The sequence below is a fragment of the Pongo pygmaeus genome, chromosome 2 (assembly GCF_028885625.2).
Source record: "Pongo pygmaeus isolate AG05252 chromosome 2, NHGRI_mPonPyg2-v2.0_pri, whole genome shotgun sequence".
Taxonomy (NCBI): domain Eukaryota; kingdom Metazoa; phylum Chordata; class Mammalia; order Primates; family Hominidae; genus Pongo; species Pongo pygmaeus.
In genome coordinates, this window is record NC_085930.1 from 159,498,847 (window position 1) to 159,524,314 (window position 25,468).

General features: G+C 38.6%; 1 protein-coding gene across 2 annotated transcripts in view; it reads right to left on the minus strand.

Annotated features, from left to right (window-relative positions):
* Nucleotides 1-25,468, minus strand: part of ERICH6 (glutamate rich 6) — a 49,595-nt gene that overhangs the window by 17,174 nt on the left and 6,953 nt on the right. For both annotated transcript variants that reach the window (XR_008501435.2, XM_054480264.2), the window contains exons 4-11: nt 14,582-14,638; nt 14,252-14,307; nt 14,027-14,143; nt 10,500-10,598; nt 9,049-9,206; nt 8,744-8,814; nt 6,660-6,805; nt 2,192-2,277 (exon numbers count right to left, since the gene is read on the minus strand). Coding sequence is in view for 1 of the 2 variants with exons in the window: in XM_054480264.2 (XP_054336239.1) it covers nt 2,192-2,277; nt 6,660-6,805; nt 8,744-8,814; nt 9,049-9,206; nt 10,500-10,598; nt 14,027-14,143; nt 14,252-14,307; nt 14,582-14,638 (790 nt within the window). In the remaining variant the exon portion in view is untranslated. The remainder of the gene's footprint in view (nt 1-2,191; nt 2,278-6,659; nt 6,806-8,743; nt 8,815-9,048; nt 9,207-10,499; nt 10,599-14,026; nt 14,144-14,251; nt 14,308-14,581; nt 14,639-25,468) is intronic.

Genomic DNA, 25,468 nt, shown 5'->3' on the forward strand with positions numbered 1-25,468 from the left:
CAAGGTTGGTTTAACATCTGAAAATAACTTAATATACCATATTAATAGAATAAAGAGCAAAAAACACATGGTCATCTCAACAGACACAGAAAAAGCATTTGACAAGTTTTAACCCTCTTAATAATAAGAAAACTCAATGGATTTCAAATAGGAATGAATGTCCTCAACCTGATAAAGAGTATCTACAAAAAGCCCACAGCTGGGCCGGGCATGGTGGCTCATGCCTGTAATCCCAGCACTTAGGGAGGCCAAGGCAGGAGGATTGTTGAAGCCCAGGAGTTCCAGACCAGCCTGGGCAATATAGTAAGACCCTGTCTCTACAAAACAATTTTTTTCATCTTTAGAATTTTGATTTTTTTAATTAAAAAAACCCACAATTAAAACTATACTTAATGGTGAAAGACTTAGTACTTTCTTCCTAAGATCAGAAACTAAACAAAAATGTCTACTCTTACTACTTCTATTCAACATTGCACTATTAATAGATGTTCTGGCCGGGTGTGGTGGCTCACGCCTGTAATCCCAGCACTTTGGGAGGCCAAGGTGAGCAGATCACCTGAAGTCAAGAGTTCAAGATCAGCCTGGGCAACATAGCGAAACCCCGTCTCTACTAAAAATACAAAAATTAGCTGGGTGTGGCGGCATGTGCCTGTAATCCCAGCTACTCGGGAGGCTGAGGCAGGAAAATTGCTTGAACCTGGGAGGCGGAGGTTGCAGTGAGCCAAGATCCCACTACTGCACTACAGCCTGGGTGAGACTATGTCTCAAAAAACAAACAACCAACCAACCATATCTTTTTCTTTTTCTTTTTTTATTTTTCTCTTTTCTTTTTTTAATTGCTCTTTGTGGAGCAAGGCTACTCCATAGGAAGTGTGTTCAGAATAGCCAAAAAAACATATATTTTTAAATGCTGGCCAGACACAGTGGCTCACACCTGTAATCCCAGCCATTTGGGAGACTGAGGTGGGAGGATCACTTGCACTCAGGAGTTCAAGACCAGCCTGGGCAACATACAGAGACCCCATCTCTACCAAAATTTAAAAAATTAGCCAGGTGTAGTGGTGTATGCTATGGTCCCAGCTACTTAGGATGCTGAGGTGGGGGTACTGCTTGAGCCCAGGAGGTTGAGGTTGCAGTGGGTCATAATTGTGCCACTGAACTCTAACCTGGGCCTCACAGTGAGACCCTGTCTTAAAAAATCAATAGTAATAAAATGCTAACAGCTTTTCTCTGGGTGGTAGAATTTGAGGGTAGTATTTCCTTCCTTCCTTCCTTCCTTCCTTCCTTCCTTCCTTCCTTCCTCCCTCCCTCCCTCCCTCCCTCCCTCCCTCCCTTCCTTCCTTCCTTCCTTCCCTCCTTCCTTCCTTCCTTCCTTCCCTCCTCCCTCCCTCCTTCCCTTCCATCTGTCTTTCTATCTCTTTCCTCTCTCTTTCTGTCTTTCTTTCTTGGTCTTGCTCTGTCATTTAGGCTGGAGTGCAGTGGCATGATCATGCCTCGCTGCAGCCTCGACCCCTCGGGCTCAAGCAATCCTTTCACCTCAGCCTCCTGAGTAGCCGGGACTTCAGGTGTGTACCACCACACCTGGCTAATTTTCTTATTTTTTGTAAGAAAAAATGAGATCTCACTATGCTGCTCAGGCTGATCTCAAACCCCTGGGCTCAAGTAATCCTCCTGCCTCATCCTCCCAAAGTGCTGGGATTATAAGCGTAAGCCACCACACTAAGTTCCTTTATAGTTTTCTTTTATCTTTCTATTTATCTGTCTTTTTTATTAAAATTTCTATTTTTCAATTACACTGGATCTTTATCTTTTTCTGTGTTTTGTTTATTTGTTTGTTTTTCTGAGACAGGGTCCCACTTTGTTGCCTGTGCTGGAGTGCAGTGGCACAATCTCAGTTCACTGCAGCCTCCACCTCCTGAGCCCAGGTGATTCTCCTACTTCAGTCTCCTGAGTAGCTGAGACTACAGGCGTATGCCATCACGCCCAGCTAACATTTTGTGGAGACGGAGTTTTGCCATGTTGCCCAGGCTGGTCTCAACCTTCTGAGCTCAAGTGATCTGCCCGCCTCGGCCTCCCAAAGTGTGGACATTACAGGTGTGAGCTGCTGCGCCCGGCCATGTATTTCCTTCCTTTAGCTTTCTTTTTTTTGAAGTAATAAAGCTAACAAAAATAACTTGTTGAAAGAGGATACAATATTTGTGTTGTCCCATCTGGAAATGAAGTCAGAAACTTGCTCCCATGTTTGTAGTGCTTCTCTAAGAGCTCATTCCTGACAACCTGTACATCACAGAAAAGAAACGACACTATTGTTTCGGACATAAAGTAGTAAGTACGACAACAATGGACATCAGCTGGTTACTAGACAGTCATACAAATCAATTATTAATTTAAATGTTGGCCCTGCTTCAACAACAGGAGACAACCCTTAGCAATTATTAACAGATTGTCCCTAATCCTTGCAAGTATAACTTGATAAAAATCCTTCTGGTAGAAATCTGACATTACATATCTATTTTAATTTTTTTTTTTTACTTTATACATGTTACTATAAGAACAAAACAAAAGCAGATAAAAACCAGCCCCAGCACAATGTGCAGTGAGTGCCATTGCTATCATAAATCAGATATTCATGCATGCATAAGTCTGTTTCTGGACTCTATAATGCATATGGATTTCCTTGTTTATCCTGCCCCAATACTATACTGCATTAATTACTATATTTTGTAATAGATCTTAATATCTGGTAGAACACATCCTCCTTTCCTCAGCCTCTTCTTCTTCAAGAGTGTTTTGGTTAGTCTAGGTTCTTTATATTTCCACATACATTTTAGAATCAACTTATCAAGACTTCCCTTCCCCCAATACACACACATACACAATCTTGCTGGAATCTGAGATTATATTGGATCTATAGATCACTCTGGAAAGAATGATCGAAGAGTGTCATCTTTAAAATATTTCCTCTGCCTATCCATGAACATTAGGTCAAATTTGTTAAACGGATTGCTCATACGTTCTACAGCATTACTGCCCCCCAGCCTTTTTTTTTTTTTTGGTCTAGTAGTCAATTATTGAAAGAGGTGGTGCTGGGCGCAGTAGCTCACACCCATAATCCCAGTACTTTGGGAGGCTGAGGCAGGTGGATCACCTGAGGTCAGAAGTTCGAGACCAGCCTGGCCAACATGGTGAAACCCTGTCTCCACTAAACATAGAAAAATTAGCTGGGCGTGGTGGCACACACCTGTAATCCCAGATACTTGGGAGGCTGAGGCAAGTGAATCGCTTGAACCTGGGAAGCAGAGGTTGCAGTGAGCCGAGATCACGCCACTGAACTCCAGCCTGGGCAACAGAGCAAGACTCTGTCTCAAAAAGAAAAAAAAAAAAAAAAAGGAAGAGGTAGGCTAAAATATCTCATTATGAATATGGTTTTCTTTATTTCTCCTTTTATTTCTGTGAAATTTTGCTTCATATATTTTTGAGGCTGTGCTAGTATGGACAATATATTTTGTAATGCTATATCTTACTGTTAGATTGAAATTTTGTCAATTAAAAAGTGATCATCTTTATCTTTATCTTATAAAGTGATCCTCTTATCTTTCTCTTACACTTTCTTTTTTTTTTTTCTGAGACAGAGTCTTGCTCTGTTACCCAGGCTGGTGAGCAGTGGTAAGATCTCGGCTCACTGCAACCTCCACCTCCTGGGTTCAAGTGATTTTCCTGCCTCAGCCTCCCAAGTAGCTGGGATTACAGGCGTGTGCCACCACGCCCGGCTAATCTTTGTATTTTTAGTAGAGATGGGGTTTCACCATGTTAGCCAGGCTGGTCTCAAACTCCCTACCTCAGGTGGTCTGCCTGCTTTGGTCTCCTAGAGGGCTGGGATTACAGGTGTGAGCCACTGCGCCTGACCTAGCTTACCCTTTCTTGAAATATATTTTAACTGGGTATAGAATTCTAGATTGGCCATTGTTTTCTTTTACCACACTGAAGACATTCCATTACCTTTAAGCCTCTATTGTTGCTGTTGGGAGGTCATCTGCTAGTCTAACTGTTTTCTTTTAAATGTAACCTGAACTTTTTTTCCTCTGCTACTTCTAAGAATTCTTTCTTTCCTTTGTTTTTTTTTTGGTCTTTGGTTTTCTGCAGTTTCACTATGATGTGTCTAGAATTTTTTTTTTTCTCATACTGCTTGAGATCACTGGGATTCTTAAACCTGTTGATTGGTCTCTTTTATCAGTTTTGAAAAATTATCATCCATTATCTTTTAAAATATTACCTCTGCCTGATTATCTTTTTTTCTCTCCTTCTGGGATTTTGAATAAATGAACGTTAGACCTTTCTTTTTATTTTTCTTCCACACACTGTCTTGTGTTTCTTGCCTTTTTTTATCCCCATAGTGAGTTTTGATATTTTTTCTTTTCAACCTTTCTTCCTGGGCACTAATTCTTTCTTTAGTGGAGTCTAACCTGCTTTCAGCTCTCATCTTTTAAGTTTTTAATTTCGATTGTTGTATTTTTCATTTCAGTTGTTGCAGTTTTCATTTTCATTTCAGTTCATTTTTTTCCATTTCAAATTTGCTATGTCAGTTTATAGTTTTCTGTTCCCTTCATATATCTTCAAGCTGATCTTTTATTTTCATGATCACAGTTAGACTTCCTCATTTTCCAAAGTCTTTTCAGGTCTCTTCCTATTGGATATTATTCCTCTAGATTTTTAGTTGTATTGTTAAGTTTTCTTGTGTTCTTGGTTATTTTTCACTGTGTGCTGGTAACTGAACTGGAAAAATAATTTGTAGGTGTGATTTGAAGGTTGAATTAGTGACCTTCCTCCAAAGATAGTTTGGATTTACTTCTGCCAGTCACCTGGGTTTACTGACAGCCCTTACATTCTTTTTGTTTGTTTGTTTGTTTTGAGATGGGGGTCTTGATCTGTCACCCAGGCTGGAGTGCATGATCATAGCTCACTGCTATCTCAAACTCCTCAGCTCAGGTGACTCTCCTGCCTCAACCTCCCAAGTAAGTGGGCCTACAGGCATGTGCCGCCATGCCCAGCTAATTAATTTAAAAAAAATTTTTTTTTTTTTTTTGAGATGGAGTCCTGCTCTGTTGCCCAGGCTGGAGTGCAATGGCACAATCTTGGCTCACTACAACCTCTGCCTCCCAGGTTCAAGCAATTCTCTGCCTCAGCCTCCCAAGTAGCTGGGATTACAGGTGCCTGCCACCTTGCCTGGCTAATTTTTGTATTTTAGTAGAGATGGGGTTTCACCATGTTGCCCAGGCTGGTCTTGAACTCCTGAGCTCACGCAGTCCACCCACCTTGGCCTCCCAAAGTGCTAGGATTACAGGCGTGAGCCAACACACCCAGCCAAAAACATTTTTGTAGAGATGGGATTTTGCTATGTTGCTCAGGCTGGTTTCAAACTGCTGGCCTCAAGTGATCCTCCCACCTTAGCCTCCTGAGTAGCTGGGATTACAGGTGCAAGCCAGTTTGCCTGGTTCACCCCTTAAATTCTACATCTCCCAAGATAAACAAATCAGGTCTCAGTAATTTAATTCCGAGAAGTCTATTCTGAGGGACTATACTTACATAGAAATGTACTTACATACAAGGATATTTAAGGAAATGGTATTTAGTATAGCAAAAAAATTAAGAATCAGTATGTCCAAGAACAGAAAAATGGGTTAAACTACATGATAAATTATATAGCTATGAAAATAATATTAATGTAAACTATATAATATCATGAAAAAAAAATTTTGTTTTTGAGACAAAGTTTTGCTCTGTCACCCAGGCTGGAGTGCAGTGGCGCAATCTCAGTTCACTGCAACCTCCACCTCCAGGCTCAAGGGATCCTCCTGCCTCAGCCCCCCAAGTAGCTGGGATTACAGGTGCATGTGAACATGCATGGCTAATTTTTCTTTGTTTTGTAGAGATGGGGTTTTGTCTTGTTGTCCAGGCTGGTCTTGAACTCCTGGATTCCAGCAGTCTGCCTGCTTTGGCTTCCCAAAGTGCTGGGATTAAAGGTGTGAGCCACTGTACCTGGTCTTGGAAAATTTGTTTTTATAATTAAGTTAAAAAAGAGATAAAAATTATATATATGATACAATTATAAGTATATTAACAAAAACCCATGCAAGGAAAACCATCTAGAACAGTGCTAATATAACTTTTGATTACAAGAAAAATGTTCTATGTCATCACTGCAGTACAGTAGCCACTAGTTACATGTAGCTATCTAGGACTTGTGGAATGGCTAGTGTGACTGAGAAATTACATTCTTAATTTAATTTAATTTAAATCTAAATAGCCAAATGTAGTATTGCTACCATATTTGGCAGTGCAAGTCTAGAAAATATTGAAATATTAATGTTTTGGGAGAAGTGACTGGGACTTTTGGTAATTTTCTTCCCTTCCTTTTAATTTTCTAAGGGTTCCAAATGTTCTCTAATATACAACTCTTACATTTTAAAGTAAAAAGGCTTTAATCCAAACATAAGACATTGTTATAAAGTCTAGTAGAAGTTAAAAGGCCAAGTCTGTACCAATTCTTTTTGACAACTAGTTAAATGCGTCATGTAGCCAAGCTTCATGAAAGATTTTATAATTTTAGGTAAAACTGTTTTTTTTTTAAATAGCAAGTGAAAAAATTATGAGTTCATTACCTTTCCACACGCTATCCGAGAATCACAACAAATGATGGACATGTTACTATTTCTTAGTTGAAAATCAAATACGATGTCATCAATTGTCTGTTTTTCTGGAATATCCACAGAAAGTTGATAAGAAATTGTTTTTAAGCGCTTTGACTCTAGTGGGAAAAGAATCACATAAAAATACATATATGTTTTAAATTTTCTACAGCCTCTTTTCTAAAATGAAATTTCAAACCCCAATATAAATGCACGGATTCATAAGACATTTTTATATTTAAATTTTCATCATCTTTAAAAATTTTATTATTCCCCTTTGTCAAAAAATGAGAACATTCCTTTGTTAAAAGAAGAAAAATGAGACTGGGTGCAGTGGCTCACGCCTGTAATCCCAAAACTTTGGGAGGTCGAGGCGGGCAGATTACTTGAGGTCAGAAGTTTGAGAACAGCCTGGCCAACATTGTGAAACCCCATCTCTACCAAAAATACAAACATTAACCGGGCGTGGTGGCGTGTGCCTGTAATCCCAGCTGCTTGTGAGGCTGAGGCAGGAAAATTGCTTGAACTGGGAGGCAGAGGTTGCAGTGAGCCAAGATCGTGCCACTGCACTCCAGTCTGGGTGACAGAGCAAGACTCTGTCTCAAAAAAAAAAAAAAAAAAAAAAGAAGAAAGAAAGAAAAAAATGACAATTTTCATTAAGTGGAACTTTCTGGCTTTAGTTCTAATAGAACTGATACTCTAACAGTTGGATATCAGGAAACTTTATATTAGGGATTTAGTTACAAAAATAAATAAAAATATATCTTCTCTAAGCTCTAAGTATCTTTTTTTTGGCAGTTCAACTTTTTTTAATTTTTATTTTATTATTTCAATAGGTTTTTGGGGAACAGGTGGTGTTTGGTTACATGAATAAGTTCTTTACTGGTGATTTCTGAGATTTAGGTGCACTTACCACCTGAGCAGTGATGTGAAGTCTTTTATCCCTCACCACCCTCCCACCCTTTCCCCCGAATCCCTAAAGTCCACTGTATCATTCTTATGCCTTTGCATCCTCATAGCTTAGCTCCCATCTAAGTATCTTTTCAGTAGCTCTGGGTGGTAGAGGAGGAGCCCGATGCCCAGAAAGATTAAGTCATTTACCCTGAATCAGACAGCCTATAAGGAGAAAAGCAAGGATATAAATCCAGGACTTCTGATTCTAAACTCAGTATTTCTTCAACTGTACCAGTACTACAGTGATACTGGTGAGCCGACTTCTACAACAACTAATATATGAAGAAAATAAGCTGACTTTTTTTTTTTTGAGACAGAGTTTCGCTCTTGTTGCCCAGGCCAGAGTGCAATGGCACGATCCCTGCTCACTGCAACCTCCGTCTCCCAGGTTCAACTGATTCTCCTGCCTCAGCCTCCTGAGTTGCTGGGATTACAGGCACCTGCCACCATGCCCAGCTAATTTTTGTATTTTTAGTAGAGATGGGGTTTCACTATGTTGGCCAGGCCAGTCTCGAACTCCTGACCTCAGGCGATCCACCCGCCTCGGCCTCCCAAAGTGCTGGGATTACAGGTGTGAGCCACCGCGCCTGGCCAAGTTGACTTACTTTTGACAGATTTCCCATATTCAAGCTTGAAAACAAAATGGAAAGTATGCTTAATAAAATATGAGACAATGAACTTGAAAGCTCTTTGCAGTTATCTGTAAAGTGCTCTATAGATGTTGCTAATTTATTTCAATGAATAATAACAATGAGATGAAGACTGAAAACTCCAAAAACCAGATGGTTGGAAACACCAGCTTTTCTGGGCCATTTTGACAGATGCAGGCTATACTGTACTTAGAAATAAAAATTTTTCAATATTACTACTTATTATTATTTTTTATAGAGACAGGATCTCACTGTGTTACCCAGACTCGTCTCAAACTTCTGGGCTCAAGTGATTCTCCCACCTTGGCTTCCCAAAGTGTTGGGATTACAGGCGTGAGCCACTGCACCCGGCCAATACTATTTTTTAAATACACCCATTTCATCTTGTGGTTAAACATCTGAGCTTTCTGACATTGTACAGCTGGTCTACAGGATCAGCACTGATGAACTCACCATCTTCAGAGAAATGAGCCTGTTCCCTTGATATGATCGCAAAATGTCTGGCCATTCGTTGCTCCTGTTTCCTACAAAATCAAAAAACATCAGGCATACATCTGAAATGTGGTTGAAGCTTAAAACAGTCTACTACAAAATTCAGCTGCTTAAATGCCATCCTTGTCTGTTTGATCTGTTATTACTTGTGAATCTAGGAAATACATCTTCAGAATTATACATCTTGAAAAAATGAGGTTCATTTACAAAAGGAGCTCTGATTAAGCTGGCCTGTATGAGTTTCAGTATCAAAGTCTCAATGTTACCTTTGCAGGGCTTTTTCTTTTGCCTTGAGTCTGTCGACCTCACTGCCATGGGCTGCATGAGGGTCAATAGCAATTAATTCAGTTTTAGGGGGTTTGGTTTTTATTTGCTCCTCATAGATATAGTCAATCAGATTTTGGAAAGCAATACAACAGGAGGCCTGGAAAACACAGAAGTTACTATCATCTCATCAGTCCTAGATGAAGATGATTAGAGGGGATAAAAATGACTAACAAGGTTTGGATAACAATCTATCATAGGTTATTATTCTGGTAATAGCTTTATTAAGATATAATTCACATACCATACAATTCACCCATTTAAAAAGTACAATTCATTTGTTTTAGTATTATATTCACAGAGTTCTACAATTATCATCACAATCAGTTTTAGAATCTGAAACCTGTCCTCACTAACAGTCACTTCCTCTCCTTTCTTCTTCACAGCCCCTGGCAACCACTAATTTACATTCTGTCTCTCTAAATTTGCCTGTTCTGTACAGTTTATAAAGTGGAACCATACAACATGTGGCACTCTTTATGTCTGGCTTCTTTCACTTAGCATAATGTTTTCAGGATTTGTCCATATGGTAACATGTTTCAGTACTTCATATTTCTTTTTATGGCTGAATAATAGTTCATGGTATGGATATACCACATTTTATTCATCCATTCATCCACTGATGGACAGTTGGGTTGTTTGTATATTTTGGCTATTATGAATCATGCTGCTGTGAACATTTTTGTACAAGTTTTTGTGTGGACATATGTTGCCATTTTCTTGGGTATAAACCTAGGAATAGAATTGATGGGTCATATGGTTACTGTATGTTGAAACTTTCAAGGAACTACTAGAGTGTTTTCCAAAGTGATGCACCATTTTATATTCCCCCTCAACAGTACATGTGGGTTCTAATTTGTCTACATCTTTATCAACACTTGTTATTATCTGTCTTTTAAATTATACCCATCCTAGTGGGTGTGAAGTAGTATCCCACTGTGCTTGTGATTTGCATTTCCCTGATTCCCTGACAGCTAACACATAACTTTTTTTTTTTTTTTTTTTTTGGAGACGGAGTCTTTCTCTGTTGCCCAGGCTGGAGTGCAGTGGCACGATCTTGGCTCACTGCGACCTCCGTCTCCTGGGTTCAAGCAATTCTCCTGCCGCAGCCTCCCAAGTAGCTGGGACTACAGGTGCACAACGCCATGGCTGGCTAATTTTTTGTATTTTAGTAGAGACAGGGTTTCACCGTGTTGCCCAGGCTGGTCTCGAACTCCTGAGCTCAGGCAATCCACCCACCTCGGCCTCCCAAAGTGCTAGGATTACAGGTGTGAGCCATCAAGCCCGGCCTAACTCTTTTAAAAATGGCAATGCAGGGGAAAGATGCAAGAGAAAATACTACATATGTTTAAAGATAATACTATTTCCACAGTAAGCCTGACTTAGAACTTACATGCCCTTTTGGTTCAGAGGAAACATCCACATTAGAAAAAAATGCTCTTAGATCGCTGCCACAAAATTCACATTTGGGTGATGTCTCCTCCTCTTCATCCTTCAGAGAGAGAGGAAAAAATTGAAGAAGTCCCCACAAAGAGGCCCAGAGGCTCTGAGAGCAGCAGGAGCACGACCCTGGGCATGGTCAGTGAATGGAAGAGCAGTGGTGATGAGATGTGCCAGTAAGTGATATCACTTCCTTTCAAGGGATGGTGAGGCTTGAGGAGCCTGAGGTGGTGTTTTGCAGGTCTCTGTCTGGTGCAATTCCCCAGAGCAGAGCTGAGCCTATCAGGAAATGTGTGGTCTTCGGGATGCCTCCCTCGTGCAAGAAGAAAGTTGCAGAAATGAATTCACTGTGGATACCAGAGTCCCTTGTTGGGGAGGGGAATGTGTAGTGTGTACCTAGATGCAAGAGATAAGGATAACACACACTGGATTTTATACAAATGATCTAAGGTATTTGAACATCGTTAACTCTTTCAAGAAGTGCCAAGTAAGAAAAAGCCTTGACATTACTGTGTAGGCCAACATGTACAATGACCAACTTTCTAAAATAAACAAGAATCCTTTCTCCGGAGAGCCTAGGTTGGAGCTCTGAATTTTGTCTGTATTGCGAAGGTAATTCCGGACAGGGAGGAGGAGGGGATGCAAAACAAGGGAGAGACTGGGAGTTAGGGGCTCAGCTGACTCAATGTGGAGTGGCCATGTCAATGACCTGAGGTCATGTCTGTGACTGCACAGGCTCCTGAGCAGGTGAGCAGCCAAGCCTCAGTACAGGCCTCCAGGAAGAGACCCAGATCATGACTTGCAGATCATTAACAACACCAGGGCATCTGTATATGCCATGGAAACCATTCTCTGAGACTGGCAAAAATGCCCGACATAGGGCTAAAAAGTGACGAAGGTGGCCAGTGCAGCCAGGGATTCACTACCCCAGAGTAATGTCCAACATATTTAAGCCACTGAAACTACCCAATAGTAAGTACTGCACATTGCTAAAAGCAGTCTTGCACCAGAGAGATGATGAAGGAAAATCTAGGATAGCTATCAAATGATGGAGTAGGGCAGAAAGAGAGCTGGGCAATACCAAGCCATTCACAACCTGCTCCATACAAGGGACTTGGTAGTGAACTCCTCAGCCCGTTGTCCTTTCACCCTCAGCTTGGGGTGAAGCAAGATGGAGATACTTCAAAAGACCATGAGGGAGGCCGGGCATGGTGGCTTATACCTGTAATCCCAGCATTTTGGGAGGCCAAGGCAGGCCGATCACCTGAGGTCAGGAATTTGAGACCAGCCTGGTAAACCCTGTCTCTGCTAAAAATTGAAAAATTAGCCAGGCACGGTTGTGTGTGCCTGTAGTCCCAGCTACTATGGAGGCTGATGTAAGAGGATTGCTTGAACCCAGGAGGCAGAGGTTGCAGTGAGCTAAGATCATGCCACTGCACTCCAGCACTCCAGCTTGGGTGACAGAGTGAGAATCTATCTCAAAACAAAACAAAAACAAAAACACAAAGACCATGAGGGGAGTTGGGATCTTCACCTGAAGAGGGTGTGGCTAGAGAGAAGAGCTGCGCAAGCCAGCCGCTGCTACCCCTGAACTAGATTGGCATCAACACTAGACCTGAAAGACCTGCTGAGGAGCAGGAGGAGCCAGCCTCGTCCAAGTGCCAGTTCAGGGACATCTTGGGGGAGAAGCCGCAAGGCCTTCCCCATGGTAAGACCCATCTCTGGGTGTTGCGGGAGGGGAGTATAACCTCAGAGACATCCCTAGATACAAGCCTTTGTGGTGCAGAAAAAGGAAGGTGCTACATTTAAACAAAGAATTTCAGGATTTCAGGGCTGGGAGTGATGGCTCATGCCTGTAATCCCAGAACTTTGGGAGGCCAAGGTAGGGATATTGCTTGAGCCCAGGAGTTCAGCCCACCCTGGGCAATATAGTGAGACCACATCTTTTCAATAAATAAATAAAAAGAAAAAAGAATTTCAGCCTGAAGAGTCTGTTGAGTGACCATAAAGTTTAGAAACCTGGGTAAATATAAAGAGTAAATGTTTATAGATATTATATTACATGATATACTTAATGTTTCCCCTCACTAGATTGCATAGCTCAATGTGCTGTACAAAATAGCAATGAACACCACCTCAGTGCATCCATACAGCATTTCCATTCATCTCTACACGTGCATCCATGATATGTTGCCTTGCATGATTCGTGCCCCTTATTGTTAATGAATAAATCTCTACCTTTACTATGCCCAAGAAGAAGTCATCAAGCGTTCTCAGATCTGGGGAGTAAGCAGTTCTGTCCACATGGCCATGGCATCCAGTCCAGGTTTGGAAACAAGCATTCCACCAGTCAGTCCCTCACCACTCTAGCGGCAGTGTGGTGGCGCACCATCTTATTGGAATTACTTGAGGTAACCTTTCTCTTGCCCTTCAAGTATAGGCATTAATTGGTCACTTCACATGACCAAATATGGCAATATTCACCCATGTTTCCAGGCTTTGTTCTTTTTCTTTCTTTCTTTCTTTTTTTTTTTTTTTTAATAATAAGCCTGGGAAACATAGTGAGACCCATCTCTGCAAAATATTTAAAAAATTATCTAGGCATAGTGGTGCACACCTGTGGTCCCAGCTACTTGGGAGACAGAGGTGAGAGGATTGCTTGAGTCCAGGAGGTTGAGACTGTAGTGAACCATAATTGTGCCACTTACACTGTAGCCTGGGTGACACAGCAAGACCTTGTCTCAAAAAAAAAATAAAATACTAATAATTTTTTTTAAAAAGACAGGGTCTCTCTCTGTCACCCAGGCTGTTCTCAAGTGATCTGTCTCAGCCTCCCAAAGTGCTGGGATTACAGGTGTCAGCCACCGTGTCTGGCCTGTTTCCAGGCTTTGCGGCCACTCTTACGGGTTGAATTGTGTCTCCCAAAAAGATATATTGAAGTCCTAACTCCTGGTACCTGTGAATGTGACCTTATTGAGAAATACAGTCTGTGCAAATGTAATCAAATTAAGATGAGGTCATGAGAGTGGGCCCAAATTCAACTGGACTTGGTGTCCTTAGAAAAGGGGGACATTTGGACCCAGACACACAGAGAGAATGCTGTGACAACTGAGGCAGAGATTGGAGTGATGCAGCTGCAAGCCAAGGAATGCCAAAACTGCCGCCACCACCACAAGCTAGGAAGAGGGAAGGGAGGATTTTCCCCTATATGTTGGCCCTGCCAAAACACTGATTTCGAACTTCTAGCCTCCATAACTACAAGACAGTAAGTTCCTGTTGTTTTAAGCCACCCATTTTGTGGTACTTGTTATAGCAGGCCTAGGCAACTAACACAGACACTGTGAGTGCTATTCTAAGTAACTGAGCTCTTCGGCTTTTTTTTTCCTTTTAGAGTATTTTCACTGTCTAGTGTGCAAATCATTATGTGTTTTTTTATGTCATTTTTTAAGAGTAATAATAAAAAACATGAATTAAAGTCACCTTGAAGTTAATGCCTAAATTGGAGCTCTCTTCTTTGTATGCCAGAATGGATGGTGGTCCGATGCTGGGTAACGTTCTTAGAGAAGGCTCGAACAGTGTTATGAAGTCTTCCTTAAACTAAATGTAAAAAAGGGAAAGGGGTGGCAAGGGGAAATAATTGAAGATTTGATAAGCCATTTTTACTATGAGAACAGTGTACTAGTTAGTATGATAAACATTTCTTACCTCCAGCTCACATAAAATATTTAGTTTCGACTCTTCTGGATTAATTACCCATTTTTCTGGAGAGAAAGAATAAATTTATAAGAAATGTTTAAAGCCTTTGTGCAGTGCATTCCACTCCTGTAATTTGGAGATTCACACCCACCATCATCCTCCTTGCCCAGCACACACACTGTTCAGATGCCCTGAACCCCGACGTTTTTGCCACCTTCTCACACCTGTTCTTAGGTGAGTCCTTTTTCAAAGCAGATGGGCTCTGTGAGAGTTAAGGTGATTCCCTTCTGGTAGTTTACCTTTGCCAGCAAAAGGAGATGATGCCAAACATGTATTTACCTCTTAGCTTAGATGCCAGACATTCAGGTTCAGCTTTCTCTTTAGAGGCTTTCTTCCCTGTGAAAACAGGGTACATGTGTCATCAATCTGACAAAGTAGAAAAGAAGCTGAATATAAAAGAAAATACATCTCTCGGAAAAATAAGTACCCTTACTATGTTTCTTTTATCTTTTAATCTTTTGTCTCTTTTTCCAAATAACACTTTGCCAACAATAAGGAATAAACAAAGGGAAGTTAGCATTCTATATATCACATTTTAAAATGTTTCCCCTTCCTTTCTAGTCCTAGAATACAGTAGTCCCCCTTGATCTGCAGGGGATACATTTCAAAATCCTGAGTGGATGCCTGAAACTGCAGGTATACCAACCTACTATGCACAAATTTCTTTTTCCTTCACAATTTTACAGATAGAAGATTCATTCTTACCATGTATCTTAGCAACCTCAGCATACTATTTTTTTCTTTTTTAAATGAAGTCAATAACTTTTACCTTTTCACGTAAAGGATACACTTTATGGATGCTCTTTGGCATATCCAAATTGCCAACATCACTTCTCTTGAGCTTTGGGGCCATTATTAAGAAACTGAGGGCTAGGTGCAGTGGCTCACACCTGTATTCCCAGCACTTTGGGAGGCTAAGGCGGGTGGATCACTTGAGGTCAGGAGTTCCAGACCAGCCTGCCAACATGGCAAAACCCTGTCTCTACTAAAAATACAAAAATTAGCCAGGTGTGGTGACGGGCACCTGTAGAACCTGGGAGGCAGAGGCTGCAGTGGGCCAAGATTGTGTCATTGTACTCCAACATGGGCTACCAAGCAAATGTCTGTCTCAAAATAAGTAAAAGAAATTAAGGGTTATTTGAACATAAGCACTGCAATACCACTACAGTCGATCTGATAATCAGAAGGCTGCTAAGTGACTCCAACGACAAAGAGATAATTCATGTCCCAGGCAGGACAGAGTGGGATAGTGAGAGATTTCATCACTCTACTCAGAATATTATGCAATTTACAACTTACGTGTTATTTCAGAAATTTCCCACTAACATTTTCAGACTGCAGGCAGCTGAAACCACAGAAGATGAAACTGTAGATAAGAGAGGACTATTGTGCTGCACAGATTAATATTTTCCTTGGTTATAATCATGCTTTGCATACCCTTTTATTTTCTGCTTCTTTTAAGTACCATCAATCTACTTTATGTCTGTTATTCTTCATGAGATTTTTCAGGTAGGAGGGTGCTGAGGGTTCTATTTCAAGACAGTGAAGTAAACCACCAGGATTATTCTATCTAGATTCCAGAGCAGCACTGGAAATGGGGAAGAAGCCATCCACAAATCAGCAACTTTGAGTAAATGTCTAGAAGATTTAAAGCACATAGGATTGGAATGATGAAAAACCAATCAGAGCAACCTATAATGGGACAGAGGCAAAGGAAAGAGGCTATTAAAATGCAAGGGACTCATTTTCTTAGCAAAGCCAGGAGAGCAAGGGCTGCTGTTGGAGACAGATAGGCTTCAGAAGTTGATCTAGGCTGGGCGTGGTAGCTCATGCCTGTAATCCCAGAACTCTGGGAGGCCAAGGTGGGGAGATTACTTGAGTCCAGGAGTTTGAGAACAGCCTGGGCAAAATACTGAGACCTGGTCTCTATGAAAAACTTTTAAAAAATTAGCTGGTTGTGGTGGTGCATGCCTGTGGTCCCAGTTACTGGGGGCTAAGGTGGGAGGATTGCTTGAGCAGGTGGTTGAGGCTGTAGTGAGCTGAGATCACACCACTGCACTGAAGCCTGGGTGACAGAGCAAGACCTTGTCTCAAAAAGTAAATAAACAAATAAATAAATTTTTTTAAAAAAAGAAGTTGACCTATTTTGGGGAGGTGGGGGGCAATGTGGATCATCTGAAAAAATTTTAAAGATGTTTTAGGCATCTTTATCTATAGAAATGCCAGCACAGGTATTTAAAAAAATTAATGCACAAAGATTTTTATTAATACATTATTTGTTATAGGGAAGAGCTCAAAAAAAGCAAAAAAGCAAAACAAGACAAGAACAACCCTGATATGTCTAGCATTATGTAAGTCACAATAACTGTATATGAGGAAATATTATGCAGTAACTTCAAAGAATTAGGTCAATCATTCCTGACATGGAAAGATGTCCATGATACATTGCTGTCTTAGTTCATTTGGGCTGCTATAACAAAATGCCTTAAACTGGGTAGCTTATGGGAAAGGAAAATATATTGGGGCCCCAAAATCACTAAGCTAAAGGGAAAAGTCAAGCTGGGAACTGCTTAGGGCAAACCTGCCTCCCATTCTATTCAATGTCACGCCTCTGCTCACTGAGATTAATGCATATCTGATATGCCTCCTTTGGAGAGGCTAATCAGAAACTCAAAAGAATGCAATCATTTGTCTCTTCTCTACCTATGACCTGGAAGCCCCCTCCCGGCTTTGAGTTGTCTCGCCTTTGAGTTGTCCTGTCTTTCCAGACGAAACCAATATTCATCTTACATATGTTGATTGATGTCTCATGTCTTCCTAAAATGTATAAAACCAAACTGTGCTCTGACCACCTTGGGCACATGTCACCAGGACCTCCTGAGGCTGTGTCACAGGTGTGCATCCTCAACCTTGGTAAAATAAACTTTCTAAATTAACCGAGGCCTGTCTCAGATTTTCGGGGTTCATATTTTGGTAACCACAGAGGAATTCTGAGTGGAGGTACCCCTGATATTGGACAAATCTTCTATCGGTGCTTGGTACTAGCTTGAGCTATCCGTATGGCTCAAACCAATAGGACAATAGGTGCTGAGGCTTGGAAGCACCCCCTCCAGAGAATCCCTGATCTCCTCAAATTTGGTCACGATCTAAAGTTTATTTTGCTGTACAACTTCTCTTTTTTCGAAGTTTTACTTGCTTCCAACACAAGGAAGTCATTTTTTTCCTGCTTCCATGACAATAGAAGGCAGGTAACTATTTTATATAACATATATCTTTTATATAACATATATTTTGTATCTTTACAAGGCCACCTTTTTGCTAGCCAGGCCAAACTGAAACAGCGGTTGTTGCCTCATGCTGCAGTTCCATAGCTAAGGTTCTGCCTTCTATTTTCCCACCACAACAGCCTGGGTTTTATTCCTAAATCAAGCCCTTTCTGGTGTGATACTTGGTACTTCTGAAATAGCAGCAATTTTTTCTAGCTGAAATATGCTAATGAGATTTTAAAAGATTTTTTTTTTAAAAGAAGCTCAATGGTTAAAATTAGCTTAATTAAAAGCTAACATCCAAGATGTGTGTGTGTGTATGTGTGCATGTGTGTGTTTGTATTTAAAAGGCCTTCATATTTTTATTTTTTTCCTCCTAGAATCTTGTCCCTTTTTTTTGAGCAAAAGTTTTTTCTTCTCAGTTGACTGAATTCTGTTTTCTTCATTTACTTCTGCTATCTGTCTTTTCTCTTGTACCCTCTGCTGCATGAGGAGCCTAAAATAGTTTATAATAACCCAGAGTTCCTTAAAGAAAACAGAGAAGGTACCAGAGTCCCTTTGGGGGAGAACGCTGTTTTTCCTTATGGGAACTCCAAGAGTGTAAACAGACAAGTTCAGCTCAGCTTTTAAACTGCTTTCTTTGGTATTGTGTTACCTGATTTATTGACTAATATAGTTACTGCAACAGAGGTTACTCTTGGGTTTTTTAAGACAGGTGTAGTTTAGGCACTTATAAATGTGTTTGTTTAAAAAAAATTTTTTTTTTTACATGCACTGTAAAAACATGATGTGGTCTAGCCTCATAATAATTCTCCCTCTTTGGAAACCCAGGATTTGGCATGGGCTTTGCCCAGAGCTCAGCGATCCAGTTAAAAGATAGGTAGTCCTCGTCTAAATAAAATTGGTCTCCTTATACAAAACTATGAAAGATTTTTATAATTTTATGTTTGATTTGGCATCCATCTTTAATCTCCCTCTAGCATACCAGACTTTTTCTCCCCATACATTATGACATAAATTTTGCTATTTGATTTTCACCTGAGTTGTTTCCTTTAATGTGCAAATTTAAGTCTATTTAGCTGAAAACTGCCTAGGGTTGTGAAATAGGTGATCAAGAATCTGAATGTCTAAGATAGGAAAAAAAAAAAGGTTTTCATTAAACTATAAGATGTACTTCTATTGGCATGCCTAATATATCTATGTATGTGTTTTGTACACACTGTTTCATTACTGAAAAGATATAAAACAACTCTAATTAATTGGCTTAAAGAAAAATAAAAACACTTGAGCCAAATACTTTATCAGGAAAAAAGAAAAGACTAGTCAAATGCTTTTTCAAGTTTATGTAACTTTAGTAAAATCTTTAATAAATAAACTAGCTTTTATTATTGGTAAAGTAATATTAGAAATGTCTTAAGAATTGTCAGCATACATTTTTGTCTGCATTTATTAATCAAGCAATTTCATACTTATCCCTGCCAAATATGATAAGATGTCAAAATTTGACATAGGGATTACAAAACTATCAACCCAGCCCAAGACTAAATGATCTTTACTTGTATAATCTTTGATAAGTAAGACATTGATGTTGATTTAATTAAAAATAGCTACATCTTAAATTTAGTAAGATTACCATAACTTCTAATCTTGTGGGTTTAGGCAGTCTGGTCCACAGGCAGTGAGGTTTGTTTTGGGAAAGGACCATTATCATCTTTGTTTCAAAGCTAAACTATAAACTAATTTCCTCCCAAAGCTAGTTCAGCCTATGCCCAGGAATGAACAAGGACAGCTTGGAGGTTAAAAGCAAGATGGAATCAGTTGGGTCAAATCTTTTTCACTGTCTCAGTTATAATTTTGCAATGGCAGTTCCATAACTTTAAATGATGACTATCACAGTTTTCATAAATAATCCAGGTAAACAATTAAAATAATTAGGTAAATGTAATGGGATACATACTTGTAGATGAACTCATTATAATTTAGAATCTAAAGTTAAATTATAGATATTTCATTATTTGGGTATTTTCCATTAAAAATATATTAATAGGAAAACATTCTTAAAAAAAAAAGGTGTCCTTTTAAAAAAGGTGAATAAGTTTTTTCTAATTCAAAGCTTATTTAAAGATTATGTATTAAACAAGGTAAAAGGAACCAGGAAATAAGAGAGATGTAAAGAAAGTTATAAAAATGAAGAGGTTTGTTTGTTTTTTGTAAGAAAGCTTAAAGAGAAATAATTTCAATGAGAAAGAAAGAATCTTGTATGGTAAATTTAGTCCTAGAGTAGAATGACTGGTTGTTTAAGAGAAAGGGATGTTCAGTACAAACCAGAAAGTCCAATCATGTCATGAATGGTCTGTGTAAGTCACAATAAGAGGATTTCTTTAAAAAAACTTATATAATCAAGTTATCATATTATTATTAAGTTTTGGTTTGCTTAGGAAAAAAAGCTGAGATTAAATTTTTTTTTTTAATTAAGGTTATTACATCTGTGTATCCTTCTGTATGCACTTTTAAAGTACTTGTGAGACTGAGTTACAGGGCTTTGACTCCTGGGTCTAAAAAGGACACCAAGTCCAGCTGAATTTTAAACACTGACAGCAATTAAGGCCCCATCTTCAGGCCTGGTAGAAGATGTCAATCAAAATAAACTGCATTCCTGAGACACAGGGCCAGAAATTAAAGCTATTCCACTCCTCAAGGCCCAGGGACTATCATGGAATAGATAGGCCTGTGAGATTGTAAGGGCCAATTTTGAGGGATTAAAAAAAGTTCAGTTTCTCTTTAATCATCAATGTCAAAAGCACACTGATATAAGTCTAGCATATAGGTGCTTGTGTCAGTTTAACAAGGTTTTCATGAAGCATTAACTAACTCCTTAATAAAGGTTATAAAGTTTATAAAAGGCTTATGGAAGTTATATCTTACGGTCAAGATTAAAATTTTATAGATTGTTTACAAAATTTTGAAAAACAAATTTAATTGGCTTCATGCTGCCTTTTTAGGGCTTATAATTTGGAAAATTAAGTCTCCTCTCTCAAAGAATGAAGGTTTTTGCTCTTTTTTGAAATCCTTGAGTTATCACTTTGGTTAAATGAAATGACTTATTTTACAATAAACTGTGTGATCCTATTTCATGATATCAAGGGTTTTAAACCTTTCATAATTGACAAACTTTCCAAATCAAATTATAAATTATGTCTTTTCCTGACCTAATTAATCCTTTAAGATATTGGGTTCCTTAAAGTCCAAAAATGACATATTTGGCTTATTTGGTATAAAAATTATACAGGAAGCACTGTCAAATATAAAATGATCTTTGGTTTTTTTTGGCCTGTATTTGTATAAATATGTTATTAGTATGTGTTCTAAAATTACGGGAAACTCCTATAATTTTGATATGAGTTAATGTACATTATTGGTAATAACTATAATTATGTTAAATTATTGTGTACCACAGAGGTAACAAATATTCTTGTCAATTGTGTCTTTGACTATGGCTGCCCTAAAACTTTTTGTCATCCCCAGACAATTGTTATCTTGTTTTGGTGCTCTTTAGAAGGTGGATTTATAATCAGCTATAAAACTCTAACAGGTGTTCTCAAATGCAGGTTTCTTATAACTTCGGAGACTGTGACATCAGAATAGAGGAAAAGCTTTCAGGACTCATGGAGAGCTGAAATATTCATGAATATCAAGCAGAACAGGAATTAACTGCATAGGCTAAACTAATAGAAGTCTGAAGTAATCTTTTTAACTTTTTGCTTAAAACGTTGCTGATCCTTTGTTTTGTTTTTCAGACTCAAGAAACCTTTTAAGCTATTTACAGCTTTTAACAATTGAGTAAAGTGTACTCCTAAGAACAAAATTTGGAGTGTATTTGTTTTCTCTCTACCTGATTTCTACAGAATCTGGAAACTATTTGTGAGTATTCTTAACTTATAGCAATACAGTTATTTGTATAAGTGCAATAAGAATCTGTTTTCATTTATGATAGAACACAATTGGAGAAACTGGTTATTTTACCAAGGCTTTGACTGGAATGGTGTGCTTTCCTTAAGGAATCAAATTTGACTTATGGATCCAATAAAAGCCCTTTGGGAAAACTGGCCTCATACTTGTCCATACAGTTCCTGTACAGAGTTCCTGACTTGTGGTAAGTAAAGAATGTCACTTTCAGAGAGGCCTAGGAGCCCCAAGTTTTGTCTTGGACCTTCAAGAGGAGAGAGGATCACCCAACTCATAGGTATTTGATGGTACAAATCCATGGCTGGGCTCGACTTTAAAAAAGTCTTATCTGAGATTCTTTCTACAGAACAAAGTTCCATCAAAGCCAATTTAAAAGCCTATATAAAAATAATTACTTTTTTTACTGCACTGCATACAAATAATTAGGCCAAGTATAATAAAGCAAACCAATCCTACCACGATTTGTCTTTAGTAAAAATGGGAAACTGGAGAGAGAAAAATTATGTTTCAAAACCTATAGTATAGTTGTTGTTAGATTCTTGTCTTGACTAAAGTTTTTCAATTTTTATTATTGTCTACAGTTTGGACTGAATTCTAATTTTTCTTGGTTACAAATCTTCAAAATAATGTTTTCAATTTTTTTTCCTTCTTTTTTCCCCCATTTTCCCCAATTTGGAGTCACTGAAAACTAAGCTGTGCTTTTGTAAAGCCCTGCAAACTGAAGCTAGAAAACTTAAACTTCAGAAGAAAATAACAACAACCTATTTGCATACATAAGCCACTTTCATACCTGCCTAGTGATGTACGGACTTCAGAGTAATGTGGCCTATAGCAGTTTTCCAGGATTGTTCTTTTGTTTGGTGTTGTTTTTCTCCCTTCCCCCTCTTATTTTTTCTTCATAGGACATGAGACTTCACAAACTGCTAAAACCATTTTAGCCATGAAAGATCAGAAACAACCTAAGACCAGACTCATTTTTTTCTAAAATGCTTTCTCTGAAAAATTTTATTTTTAAAATTTTATTTATTATTTTTTGGTGTGTTTCAGAAAGATGAAACATTTTTAAAAGAAAAGGGAGAAGAAATATGAATGAAAAATAAAAACTCAGGAACCCAATTCACTATGCCACAAGGAAAAAATTAAGCTAAAATTTGAGTCATGCAAGAAACCACTTTTCCTTTTGTTCCTAAGCAGACAGCTACAGATAAAAGGTTAAATATCTCCATGGGTAGCTACTCTATGTTCGTTTTATCTTACGTAAAGTGCTGATTTACTGAGTGCCAGATGAATACAGAATTGACTATTCCCCTACCTGCTCGTTTTCTCCTGCAACACGTGGATTACCACTTCCTTCCTCCTTTCCTTCCGACCTGCTTTTCCCCTTTAAATACTGAAGCCCTCAAAATCATCTTTGGAGGAAGGCAAAGACCATTTCAGTGACTCTGTCTTATTTCTCTTCTAGGCATGTCCTTAACCATGGCAAAATAAAATTCTAAATTGATTGAAACCTGTCTCAGATACTTTTTGGTTTATAAGCAGCATCCCCACATCTTGGTACCAATTTTCTGTCTTAGTTTGCTTGGGTTGCTATAACAAATTATCATAAACTGAGTACCTTATATAAACAACAGAAATTTATGTTCACAGTTCTGGAAGCTGAGAAATCCAAGATCAAGGTGCCAGTAGATTTGGTGTCTGGTGAGGGCCCATTTCCTGGTTCATAGATGGTGCCTTCTAGTTGTGTCCTCACATGGTAGAAGGAATGAACTAGCTTTCTGGGGCCTCTTTTACAAGGGCACTAATCCAATTCATGACGGCTGCATTCTCATGACCTAATTATCTCCAAAAGCCTCCACTTCTTAATACTATCACATTAGTGATCAGATTTCAATATGTGAACTTTGGGGGAACACAAACATTTAGAGCACAACAACTGCCATAAGTCAAAACAATGAAGAATAGATAAAACTGCCACTATTCACACGAAATGTAATTGTCCACTAGACTTTCAACTGACAAACTACTATGATGAATAAGGAAGTATGGCAAGGGGGTCAGATACAAGACTGATACATAGAAATCAATAGTTTTCCTATAGATTGACAATAACCAATTAGAAAATACAATAGAAAAAAAGATTCTGGCCGGCTGTAGTAGCTCACGCCTGTAATCCCAGCACTTTGGGAGGCCGAGGCGGGCGGATCATGAGGTCAGGAGACTGAGACCATCCTGGCCAATGTGGTGAAACTCTGTCTCTACTAAAAAAAAAATACAAAAATTAGCTGGGCATGGTGGCTCATGCCTGTAATCCCAGCTACTCAGGAGGCTGAGGCAAGAGAATTGCTTGAACCTGAGAGGCGGAAGTTACAGTGGGCCGAGATCGTGCCACTGCACTCCAGCCTGGAGACAGAATGAGACTCTGTCTCAAAAAAAGAAAGAAAAAAAGACCCCAGTGGTTGGCTACATCAATGAAAGACTATAAAACACCTAGCATAGACTAATAAGAGCTTTATGAGGCTCATATATATAGTATACATATATATATGAAGGTCAGAAAAAAAAATGGAGAGGTACATTAGGTTCCTGCAAAGCAAGAAAGACTTAATATTAAAAAGGTATCAATTATTCACAAATTAATCTACATAGTCAATGTAATTTTGGTGGGAGTTTTCAATGGAATTTTGATTCTAAAATACTTTTGGAAGAACAAGTGCCCAAGAATAACTGGGAATAATATTTTGAAAAAGAATAAGGAGGGGAGAAATTGGTTTATCATATATTAAATATGTAAAACCATAGAAATTAAGATAGTGTGATATTGGTATAGGAAAATACCAATAGTTCAGTGGAACAGAATATTTGCATGTGTGTATATACACACATGAAATATACACAATATATATTTGATAATTTAGTATAGGATAAAGACACCATTTCAAAGCAGAGTGGAAAAGTTGGACTGGTTAAGGAGTAGTATAGAGACAAAATTTGGGGGAAAAAGGATGGTTATTTTCTTAAGCCAGTCACAAAAATCAAGTCCATATTGATTTAGGTGCTAAAGATAAATAGTAAAATTCTAGAAGTTTCAGAAGAAAATTTAGGAAAATATACATATATTATTGAATTAGGGAAATACTTTTTAAACCACAAAATGTGAGAATCACAAGGAAAATATTTACTTACATCAAATTTAAAATTATATATAACAAAAATGACCACAAGCAAATGTAAAAGACAAAATAGGAGGAGCAATCTGCAACATATACAACATTCAAAAAAGTATTACAGATATGTAAAGAGCTGCCAAAAAATAAACATCAAGAAAGAAAAGACAACTCAATGCTTAATTCAAAGAAGATAATTGAGTGACCAAAAAAATATATATTGGTATCAAGATGCTCAACCTCGGCAATAATCATAATAATTAAGAAATAAAATAATAATAATTTCCACCTACCAGACTGTAAAAAATTTAAAAGAATGACAATATCAAATATGGGAAAGGGTAGGAAAAGGGTGGTCTCAACAACCCTTTTGATGGAAGCATACATTGGATCAGCTCTTTAGGAAGGTGATGATTAAAATGTGTAACTTTTCACTCAACAATACCACTTTCTTGGCATCTGTCTTAGAGCAATACTTGGTGTGTACACAAAGAGGAGGCGGCTTACTGTAACACTGTGGAAATGAATATCTAGGAACAATTTTATGCATCAGTTGGGGAATCTTTAAATAAATAATTGTACATCTATACTATGTACTATTATGCAACAGTTACAAAGAATTTTTACCTGTATTTACTGGTAAAAATTTTCAAGGCCTATTAAGTGAAAAAGCAAGTAGAACAACAGATTCGGTATGATACCATTCACGTAAATAATAACAGCAAACAAAAGGGGCCACACTACTACACTTTTATATGGATATAAAAGCT